This window comes from Parus major, chromosome 9, assembly GCF_001522545.3.
Source record: "Parus major isolate Abel chromosome 9, Parus_major1.1, whole genome shotgun sequence".
In the NCBI taxonomy this organism is placed as follows: domain Eukaryota; kingdom Metazoa; phylum Chordata; class Aves; order Passeriformes; family Paridae; genus Parus; species Parus major.
In genome coordinates this window covers 10,090,942-10,103,088 of record NC_031778.1, presented here as the reverse complement: position 1 = coordinate 10,103,088, position 12,147 = coordinate 10,090,942, and the positions used below count along the sequence as shown (strand labels likewise).

Genomic DNA, 12,147 nt, shown 5'->3' with positions numbered 1-12,147 from the left:
TTCAGAATTATTTATTAATACCTCGTTGATAGGGTAGTGTGGACTTTCTAAGGCACATATGAATTTGGCTATTCTACTTACAGACCACTTTTAAATTTGAGGAAAGTGTGGCATATTTTGAAAGAAGTAAAAGCCTTCTGCCATTCTGTGAATTTGGAGTTGATATACCAAAGAAATGCAAACATATCCTGGCAGCAGAATGGCTGCATTTTGCACTGTCAGGATTAGTCTGCCCGTGTTGATAAGACCCTGTAGAATTACAAATGTCTGCTCAACTTTTCAAGAAATCTACTATGAAATTTCATATACAATAGCTATCTTCAGAGAACTAATTTCAGCACTGAGAGGCTGCATAGATATAGAGTCTGTATGCTCCTCTTCTTAGCCTTATTGAATTAAAGTCTAGTACACTTAGGAAAGTAATAAAGGCACTCACTCATGTAAGAATATTGCCTTGGGATTTATGTATGTATTTCAGCACTTGTTGAATTAAGTGTATATCTCATTATTCTGGTTTTGTAAGGCATAAGACTATCTGTCTTACTCCTGCTATTTAATTTCTTCAGAAAAGTTGTAATATGGAAGAACAGTCTGTTCCTCTCTTAGGTACCAGCCCTGATTTTCTTTGCAATCTTTTCTATACCACTGCCATGGCCTGGGAAGCAAGTCTGACAAAATCACTGCTGTCTTGTTAAGGCCCAGGTAGAGATTGTAGGAGTAAGAACTCTTAAGATTTCACTCTTGCTTTCTCAAATTATGCTGCTCTTTTACCTATGTAAAGTCTAAAATCATTTCAAGCAGAAATATAGGTTTTATATGTTATGTTATCTTTTAAGAAAAGTATAACATGATTTAGATGCAAACTTACAGAACATTTATGTAAAGAGGAATTCTGTGTTTACTATCAATAATTTGATATTTAATAATTTTAATTATCTAAATAAGGTATTGAAAACCAGTCTTGGATGTATTTTCTGTTGACACAGGAGCTTACCTTTGTAATCAGCTCCTAAACATACATACAGACTCTGGAGGGTGCATGAAGGTTTTGTTTTCTTTGGTGACTATTTTTAAATAGCTGCATCATTTGTGTAAATGTTTATAAGTCTGTTCCCCAAGAACCTTCTTAGTTTCCTGACATTTCTGTATTATTAAATGCTTCAGGAGAAGTGTTGTATGGCATTGCAGTTATGTTATGTTCTCTTTTTATTGTCTTTAAATGACATTAGATACCTACTCTATTTGTATTTTTAAATTTAACTTTAGACTAGGAATGATCTTTATTTTATCCTGAAAATCATTAAAGTATACTGTATCCCAATGACTTCAGCTTTAGATATCTCCTACTAATTCTAACAGACTTTTTTTTTTTGAGAGTGAAAATTACAGTTTTTTTGTGTTTTCTGAGTGTCCTTTATTGTTGTAATATATTGGTTGTCTTTGCCCTCATTCTTCAGTAGTTCAGTTTTGCAGAGTGCTCTGTTAAGACATGAAAAAGAGAGACTTAAAAATATTTATAAAATTTTCTTACAGCTGTGAAAAAACTGCAATTTTTTTCTTAATTCAAATGTCAAAGCTGTAAATTTTTTGTCTCCACAGTACTTGTCTGAAATAAGACACTGCTGAGACCATTTTTTTTCCTTATGAAAGTTATTGCTTCTTTCTATGATTTTTTGTCTGATCCAAGGATCAGGGTCATTAATATATAAAAAAATTGAAATTTCAGCTGTTATAAAATCCTGGGCTTAGCATCCTACCAGTTTAGGTTATTATTTTACCAGATTCTTAGAGCAGGGAGTCAGGGCCAATTACAAATGGAGTTCCTAGAGAAATACATTCAACATTACAGATTACTTAATAGAAGAGTCAAAATCATGCATTTTGCTTTCACTCTTCTAGTTATCATTGCAATATTTCCTATGTGTGCTTTTACTGCTGAGTAATCCTAAATTCTGATGTGTTTGCAAAGCAAAGTATTTTTTTGTTTGATTGTTTTTCCATTTTGTGAAGGTTAAATTTCAGGTGTTGTTCTGCAGCCACTTTGTTCAGCTTTTTTATTTTTATTCTAGTTGCAAAGACTTCAGTACCTTTTACTTTAAAAACCTTTGATATTAAAAAGTAATGTAAATGAAATGCTTAAATTACAATTCCCCCCTCTATGTTCCAAGGAAATAGATGCATAAAAATTATAAAACTATAGAAATACCATAAAAATGAGTGTAATTTAGATGTAGAATAAGACTGTATGAGAACAGAGATACTTATTTCTTTATCCCCTTTGTTCCAGTAGACATGCTGAGTCTCAAAGAAAAAAAAAAAGTTTAAATGTTGGCAAATATAAAAGGAAGAGTGTTAGCCAAACTAATTTTGGATGCATTGTACTTTGACTGTTAGGTCCACACTTCTGAGATTTAAAAATTGTAATGAATATATTATCAATTTTCAAAATTTATTTGAACAAATACAACACAATAGCATCTTACTTTATTTTAATGAACTATATGTATTCATATTATATACACCAGGGAATTCAGTTTGTATTGTAAATTGAGTAATCTTGACACTGGGAAATCATTCACTTGGAAAATGTGAATACTGAGTATTTGTCTTGCCTGAGTCAAAATAAGCTCTGAGTGTCCTAAAAATTATTACTTGCATCATATTTTGGACTTCTGTTGTTCATGTATTTACATGTGTTTCATTACATTCATGTAATATTTAAAATGTGAATTTGAATTGTATTTAAATTTACAAATTTTATTCTGGCTTTTGCTTTGATGTAAGATGTAAGATTAATTAATGGAAGTGTGTCAGGTTGCATTTTTGCATTTTTGGTAAGGCTGATGTAAAAAGTTTGCAAACATTCTCTATGGCTGAAAGAACAGCATTGCAAACTACCTAGAAATTTGAAGATGAAGCTCATTTGTTGTTTTTTTTTTTTCCAGTGTGACATTTCATAGGCAAACTGATGAAGATACATGAAAAGTTACTTAACTTCTGATGATATTAAGTGATAGACTCCATCATGCCACATAAAATATTACTTATTTGAAATAAATATACCCTTGGAAACAGTAGTAATTTTTAAATTGTCTGTAGGAAATTACTGCTCCCGAAGATGTGAATAATTAAGGAGTGGTTCCCGTGTTGCCTGACATCTTGTATGGAGCCTGGATCTAGTTAATATAGTAACTGATTTCTCTGCCTAGTAGGCATCACTAGATTTGGCAAAAACATCCTTTTGCACTCACTGTGATCATCATTTTATTTCTATCTGAAAGCACTGTTCGTCCAAGCATTTTTTTACTTGGAAAGAATAGTAATGGGCAAGTGGGAGAGTATTTTTAAAGGAAACCTGTGTTTGGAAAAAAACATATTTCAATATAGTAGAAAGGCAATGTCTCTATTTGTTACTATAAATCCTTAAGTATTGCATAAATTAATGATGCCCTATTTCTTGGATGTAGCAAATGTTAGAGCATTATTTATTATTCTAAAAGACCAGAAAACTATTCATCTTTTTATATACATATTCACTTTTAAAGGAAGATGCCTTTAGAAATTCACACTTCTGTGCAGGAGTTTTTGTTAAAACGAAACCCTGAAATGATGGTTATGTGAATTTTCAGCACCTTTATTGGCAGCCTAAAGGTTTCAGTGAATGTTCCTGAGGATTTTTAGAAGATGACTTCTGGACTATTAGTGTCATTTGTAAAAAAAATCTTTCATGTTTTCTTCAGTCAGATTTTATGGTTTATTGTTAAATAAAGTTATTTTTATTTTCAGATAACCCCAGATGTGGCTTGTGGAAATGCCAGTTCCAATACTTCTGCTGGAGGCCGGCTTATCTCCTTTGAAGTTCCACAGAATACATCAATAAAGTGAGAATATTCTTATAAGTGATGAAATACAAAAGCACTTTTATTTTCATTTGATTGGATATTTTAGACGACAGTTTTTCAGATAGTCAAATTTGTCAAATGACTAAAAGACTATGAGAGAATTCAGACAGACATCAAGCATGTAGCAGAGCCATGACAGCGCTGCTTGGCATAATTTCTCCCACATATTTAATGTTTTAGAAGATGTAAGCATGTAAGCTGTCTCTGGGCTATCATAATGTGTTAGAAATTAGGGCAGATATGTTGAAGATGTCAGTTTGGAGAAGATATGACATTTCCTTTCTACTTTGTGCAGTGAACACTTTTTCTGCCTTTAATCTCAAGGTGAACTTGCTGATAGAAAGTGTTATTGGGGACTATACAAGTGCACGTATCTTGTACATTTGTACTTGATTTCTGAGTTATTCTTTTGGGTGTCATAATCAGCTGTGAAATCTTTGTGTATGTCCTAAAAAACGCATTTCTCAAAAAATTGGAATTTATTCTGTTATTCACTTTTCAAAATCATGCTTTTTGGATCAAATGCTTGTTTTGTTACATTTAATTAACAGAACCTGACTTCCTAGAAAGATCTGATTCTGTCAGCTGGGATGAGGCATTTTCTTATTGGAAATTTTATTAAAAAAAATCTGCCAACGTAGTTATCTGGCTCACAGCTTTGCTGCAATTTTAGACTTACATTTCCCCAAAATAGCCTACTTTTCTCATACTGTCATCTTATCTTTCAGAATCCCATGTTTCTGTTAAAAAAGGCCATGCTCACAGGAAAAAAACAAAGTGATGCAAACAGACAAGCTGCAGACAGTTTGGAGCAGTAACTGTTAAACATGGGGGCCGTCCCACCCTTCCCACGGGGCTTTGAATTGTGCTCATTCATGATCCTTAAGCCTAAGTCAGGAAGAGATCTGGGAGTGTGGATGCCCTGGCTGGCTGGAATCTGAAAGCAAACAAGTGTCTTTTCTTGCAGGCAGGAAAAAGCCGGAATTTGTGGATTCTAAAGTTCTGTTTAAGAGCCCTGATGAGGAAACCCTGTTTTAAAGGAGGTTGCAGAGGACACAGTCAGTTTTGATAATTCTTACACTGTATATATTTAATAGAGTTTTATACCTCGGTAGATTAGTGCAAGTCAAGATCGATTTTTATTTAATTTCATTTTCTGTCTTTAAGGCCCAACTAGCTTTCCTGATTCAATGAGTATCTGTGAAAAGAAAATAATTTCAGTTTAATAAGCTGATTTTGTTTTGATTGTCATATGAGACCTAAACTGTGAAACTAGTTGCTCTCCTGTTCTAAAAGTTAGACAGTCATCTTTTGGAGTAGTAGTTGGGGTTGTTCTTAAAGAGGGTGCAAATACTGTAAAAATTTGCTTCTTATGATGCCTAGTTACAACATTTTAACAACTTCTGTCACACATGGTCACAAAACTTTGCTTTTCTTGTTTTGAAATCAAATAACCAGTGACTAGGGATAAACGATAAACTGCCTTGTGTTTTTAGCAGGATTGAAACAATTTCAGTAGAGGGAATTGTGGAACAGAGTTTAATCTCTAGGTATTTGGAGGTCTTTTTTCAGCAGGAGAGAACTACCAGTTTTTAGCATTGGATGCAGTTGTGTTTGTATTTTTGGAGGATTGTTCAAACTCACAGGAGCTTCCTTCATAGGAAAATAATGCAAATACTTGGGACCTTACCAGAAATATGACAGATTTTTATTGTTTCTTTATGGAGGTAAGTAGGGAAAAAAGTGCCCTGTGAGTACAAAGACTGGCATAATGTAGCTCCCTAATGGAGCCGAGTGTGGATGCAGCAGTAGACTTTATATCCAATCTGTCAATATTCAGGAAGGCACCATGGGCTCAGTGACCTTGGGAGCATTACATGACTCATTTGATTTACAAGAATAAACTGTCCTGAATCTTCGATCTGGTGTGTCAAACAAATGAGGATTTCTACCAGGATCTGTCTCCCAGTATTGAGTGAACATTGAATGTTCTTCAGCAAACAACAGGGCTGGATGTACTTCAGCTGCAGAAAATGATGGCATTATGGGATGGAGGTACTACTCAAAAAGGCATAAATACAAAGACTGAATAAGGATCCTTTATAAGGATATGCTTTACTATTATGTGGTATTTATCTAAAATTCTTCTTGGGCATTTAAGATGGTGACCTTCAAGTATTGGAAATTGGGACTCTGTATGATTTAATCTGCTATTACATAAACTATTATGCAAATCTTACAACTGAAGCATTTTTAAGTTTTGTGGACATGCTAAAGATGTTCAGGATTTTTCCTAATTCTGTACTTGCAAGATTTGCATCTTTGTTAAGGTTCAGTTCTACAGTGCTATGTATCCTAATTACACTGATTTCCCTTGGTATAAATATTCTCATGATTTCTTTTCTTAGAATAAGGCAAGATGCTACTGCTTCTCTCATCCTGCTGTGGAAGGTCACAAGCACTGGATTTAAACAGTGTTCACTTATTGATGGCAGAAGTGTCACTCTTCTCCAGGCACTGGGTGGACTTGTGCTTTCTGAAGAAATGCTTGTATTAGGAAACAACTACTTTATTGGTGAGTAACACGCTGACTTTCTGTCCATGACCTCTAGGTGACAGCTGATGGTTTCCTCAGCATTTAGAGGAACAAAGGACTAATACCTTTGAAGTGCCAAAAGATCCCGATGGGATATTGGGACCATGTTTCAGACATTGGTTCATTCAAACCCGACAAGAGCTACACTAAATTCTTACACAGTTGGCACCATTCACTTTAAAATCTACATGGTCATTTTTGTCTGATAATTTGAGATGATGAAAGTTATTTTATATGTTCTATTTTAATAATCTTTTGGCAATTGCTGCAGTTCATAATTGAATGCTTGAGATGTTTCTTTGTCAGGTATTGTATCATGAGATGCTTTGTGAAGCTTAAGCCTGTAGACAGGAGAATTGAAAACATATATTACAAGATCAGATTTCCTATTATACTTTAACAGTGTTTAATTGCACTACTTTTTTACCTTCTAGTGTTGTCTCTGTGAATATGGAACTTTGAAAATATACTATTTGTTTCACTTGGCAATTAAATGTTAAGCATCTTTGTGGAAGGAGTATAATGAAAATGGACTGATAATAAAATAATGATTTTAAGGGTATGGGATATAACAGATTTAATGCTATATTTATGCATAGACACAATAGACTTAATTAAATTGAGATTTCTGGGCAGATGTTTTATTATACCAATGACATGAAGCCAAAGTCATTGTAATAACAGCACTTATTGTTATCTGCTTGAAATGCTGGATATTTTTAAAGGAACTATAAGCTTCCACAGTAGTTATTTGAAAACTTACCATGCTAATAAATGTAAAATAAAAAACATTCTGATGTAGAAGCACTGGGAAACAGTCCAAGTGTGTAGCTGATACAGAAAATCCCCAAATACAGAAGTAGTACCTTGTTCTCGCCTTTTTAGCTATCACTTTCCAAAGATACTGCTCGAAGGTTGTTAGTAGAATAATTTAATTCTTATCATCAGTGGTTTCTTTTTAGTGATGTTTATTTCCTTAAAAGAATTTTCCACTTTCTTTTAATATTATTATTCCTTCTAAGATACTTAGTTTTAGGCTTTTTTTTTTTTTTTTTTTAAATCTTGTTTTGTATTTAATTTATCAGAGTTAAAGCCATCCTCTCATGTTTCTGGAATAAATTTTTGCATTTGCTTTTTGGTAGTTAATGTATGATAAAAGTATCCTGAAGACAGGATAATTGGTAGCTTTTATGCAGTGGTGAAAATGCCTAAAGGCACAGCTTGGTCTAAGCTCATAAGCAGAGGGCTCAAGTTGCTCTGTGAAGGCTCCAGTTGGCTGTACAAACCATACAGGACAGGTTATTAATTTAGATTACTAAAATATATATTGTGTTACTCTTTCATAGTTTGTCCTGTCCTACTTGTCTCTATAACTGAATTTCTGCCACTGGCATTCTTTTTTTGAAGTTTTTATTGTGTGCTGAGTAACAAGAGGTGAAAATGTACCTTTTCCTAGATGAATATAACACAAGGCTGGGTTCATAAAAATGGTTTATTTCATGCAGTACAAGTATTCTGAGACCTCTTGCTTTAATTCCATGTGGTTTTTGATACTTCAGTCTTTCTTTTTATCACTTTCCTGATAGTGAAATTAATTGTAAAATTTTGCAGCTGCTGAAACTAAGGCATGACTTTTTTAGTTTGAGAAAGAGCCTCTGAATTTTCTTCTCAGTTGTATGGAAATATTCTGCTTACTTCCCATCATCAGTTTTTGTCCAATGAAATGTAAGTCTTGGGTGTAAAACATAAAAAGTCATTCAGGTATTTGGTGTGAAAATTAACTTTATCTTCACTCAACTGAAATCCATAATTCTGCCAAGTCTTACAGAAAAATAATTTGATCTTTACTTCAGATTTGTTCCAGATGTGTGGAAGACGTCTGTCAATTTGACGTGCCTCACAAGTTTTTAATAATTCAGCTTTCAATAAGTCACTTGAATAAAGTTTTTCTTATAGACAAATTTCCATGTTTCTTGATTGACATGTAAAGTTTATTCTAAGGTACCATAAGTTAAAGTGGGTGATCTTATATAAAAAAACCAATAACGTTGCCAGTGCTTTTATTGATGATATTTAAGTTAGAACGATATGAAGAGGCCACAAGATGCTGTAGGCTTCTGTAAGCAGAGTCACACAGTAAAGCTGTGGACCACATCAATTGAAAAGTTTACTTTATATAATAATTTCCTCCTCCTTCCCCCACTCTTTTTCTGTTTTTTCAAATGTGATTTTAAAGGTCTCTTCTCTTAATTGGTGAATTTTGGAGAAGGGCATTTTTTTAATCTTGTAAAAAATTTCTAATTAGAAGTGTAAAAGAGAAATGAGGAAGATCTGAGTGTTTTTTGTGGTTTGACTTTTTTGTGTGTATGTCTCTTTTTGATCTACATCCTTTTTGAGTCATTTCTCACTGTGTTCCTTCCAAGTTCTGTTACTCAGCAAGGTACTATAATTGCCTCATGCAAATCTTTCTGAATAAGTTATTTATGTCAAAGAAAAAACATTTAGGGAAATATTATTTGTTTTGTATTACCTTGTGGTGACACAAGTTTAAAGTTGTTTTTACAAGATTGAAAAGACTCAGAAGTCAGCAGTAATGTGCTGATTTGCTGATCATGTGGTTCAGGGCACAGTGTCTAGAGGTTGGGAAGAATGCTGTTTCTGAGATCTAAAAATAGACCCTGTCAGCACAGAGCTGTTCACCCCAGAGACAGTACCTGCACTGTGTGAGAATGAAGGGGAGAGTGTAGCACAACTCACCCAAAAAGAGCACTCTGTGTTCTGTACTGGGTTTTATAAAATGGCTGCTGCATCTGCAAGCAGTCTCTTGCAGTGCAGGGACAGAGTGATGGTGCTGTGATTATGCAGCACGATTCTGTGGTTTTTTTAACAAAATTAAATTACAGCATTTACCCGGCTGTGGCCAGCAGAAGGCTGGCTTGGACATTCTTCCAATGCTTTCCATGCTTTGCTTAGAGGATTTTGAGTTTCTCTGTATGATTTGCTACTACACATGTGCTGATCTTCTAAAATATTTTGTTGTGTTTTATTAGAGTGTGCTTATTTGCCAGTGGGGAAGAAAGCCCAGTACGGTTCAGGTTTTGAAGTGAAAAAGTGAGTTGTGTGGATTAGGAGTAGGATGAAGAACATGGCCCATGGCAAGGTGCTGGTGGCTTGCAGGTGCTGCCAGGTTACTGCTAGACAGGGGTGGTCACAAGGTGGTTGGTCTGTAGGACAAGCCAGGTGAGCTGTTAGTCTCTGCTCATGGTTTGCAGCAGCAAACTTGTGTTTCTTTTGGAACCAAGATTTGAAAAAAAGGCGTTTAATCAAGGGCATTTCTGAACAGGAAAATTTCAGTGGAGTGCTATAGGTGGGCATAAAGTTTGGCCAAAGAGATGATGAGAAAGGGAAGCAGGAGGGATTTAATGGTGTCTTTAAATAAGAGATGGAAATTAAGGGTTCAACATTAAAAACATTATTGAAGTAAAAGGCAGGCTTTCCATTAATTAGACTTACAGATTTGTACTCTTTGTCCCAATGTTCTTTGGAGTTAATGAGTGATTCCTGCAAAAATTATTTATGGTATTTATAGAATGTCTCATCAGTATTTGTTTTATTTCTGGATCTTCATATATTCATGCTTGCAGTAATGGCACTAGAACATTTGAAAATGAATTAACTGCAAAATTTTGCATTGTTGGAGCCACACACCTATTCTTCATTGCAATATATCTTGAAAAATTGAAATCAGATTAAGTACATTTTACAAGTCTGAAAAAGTGAGATAAGGGTTCCCTGATGCACCGTCAGTTGGTGGAGGAGTCTTTCAGAGGTTCTCATGAATGCTAATAGGTTACTGCTAAGGATCTCTGGGGTGAGTTGAAGGTACTGTTTGCTCTGTGTTTTGGGGGAAATCTAATCTAGCCAGCATTGTGCACTTCTCTCTTTCAGGGAGTAATATACTGGATTTTGGAACATGTATATATTTTTTTATAAGAGATTGTTGCAAACGCAGAAGATTTATGGAATTGATTAAATAATAGCTGTCTTGAAAAAAAATGATGCATTAACATTTTTCTTTAAAAAATAAAAAAGGCCTTTAAAGGACTTTGAAGGACATTCTCAGCTTGCATGGCATCTCCCACAAAAATCCTTTATGGTTTGTTGCTTGCATCTCTTTTATCCAAGCATGCTATCACACTCTAACTGAGTACTGGAACATTAATTTTGAGAACACAGGTTGCTGTCAAAATATTGAGAAAACTCAAACCAATGTAAAAGAAAAGAATTAAAGTATTTATTTATTTTTTTTTAATGCTCACATTTTAGAAGTGTTACAGTGATTGTACACCATCTGCTTCTGCACGAGTCAGTTAATTTACCCTGGCTCTAAATTAATATATCTGTTTACTAAGGCAACAGTTCTGTGCTTCAGGTATATTCAAAGGTACACCTGTGACTGGCAGACTTGCAGTCAGGCAGGTCTAATTTCACAAAATTTCCAGTCTGCTGGAAAACTGGTATATATACACCTGTGGGGCTGTATAGATAGCAGATCATATTTAACAGTCCAGTTAACAGCTAGGACACAAAACAACCATAGCTTCTTTTTAATGAATTTGAAGATTGACAAATAACTCATGGAAACATAAAATATGCTGAGCTGGAAGGGACCCATCAGGATCATCCAACTCCTGGCCCTGCACAGGGCATCCCATCCTGTGCCTGAGAGCATTGTCCAAACACTTCTTGAAGTCTGACAGCCTTGGTGCTGTGACCACTGCCCAGGGGAGCCTGTTCAGTGCCCAGCCACCCTCTGGGTGATAAATATTTTCCTAATATCCTACCTAAACCTCCCCTGACACAGCTTCATACCATTTTCTTTTTCATACCAATACAAAACTGCATATTATATGATTATTGTACGATTACTACTTAGTTTTAAGAAGTATTTATTCAGAGGTTTTGGGCATAATGTAGAAGGTGGAGCTGGCAGTGCCATTTCTGTGTGCATGCAACCTATTTCCTTTCTTTTTCCTAACAACATTAAAAAATGAATTTATGTTTTCAGGTCTTTGTCACAGCTGTTAGGATAATATTCCTCTTGAAAAAAGATCATCTTATCAGCTTTTATAATAAAATGTTGAAAAAATTGCTTTTCTGCCTGGGTGTGCCCAGAGCTGAAGCAGTAATGATGGGCGCTCTTACAGAAAAATAGTGGAACAGTTGGGCATTAGTATTTTGACTCAATTTCCCCGTAGGTAATATAATAGAAAGGTTTGTATATAATTGTAAAAAAATGCTTGTAAATAGTTTGAAACTACTTGCTTTTAGACTTTGTGCTTTATTTAGCACTTCCATGGTGCTGCTTAAGCATCTGCTTAAAAGGAAAGATGCTGCTTAAAAAGCAGCCTTCGTGAGATATTGCTACATTAGCTTTTTAGCTTATTGTCTGTTTATAAAATCAAAGGAAGACATTTATAAGCAAAATAGCTATTTCTCAGAAAAGACCTTGCAGATAATAGGGTAGAAAGTTTAACATTTAATATGAATTAATATTTTTATCTAAACAGAAAATAAATCTTCCAGCACAACCTTTAAATTATAATGAGTATTTTCATCACAGCAAACAAAAACTGATGTAGACTTGTC

At 34.5% G+C, this 12,147-nt stretch overlaps 1 protein-coding gene across 1 annotated transcript in view; it reads left to right on the top strand.

Annotated features, from left to right (window-relative positions):
* The window catches only part of DNER (delta/notch like EGF repeat containing), a 111,718-nt gene that overhangs the window by 51,341 nt on the left and 48,230 nt on the right, over nucleotides 1–12,147 (top strand). The window contains exons 3-4 of the mRNA XM_015638206.2: nucleotides 3,787–3,881; nucleotides 6,311–6,477. Of these exons, the coding sequence (XP_015493692.1) occupies nucleotides 3,787–3,881; nucleotides 6,311–6,477 (262 nt within the window). The remainder of the gene's footprint in view (nucleotides 1–3,786; nucleotides 3,882–6,310; nucleotides 6,478–12,147) is intronic.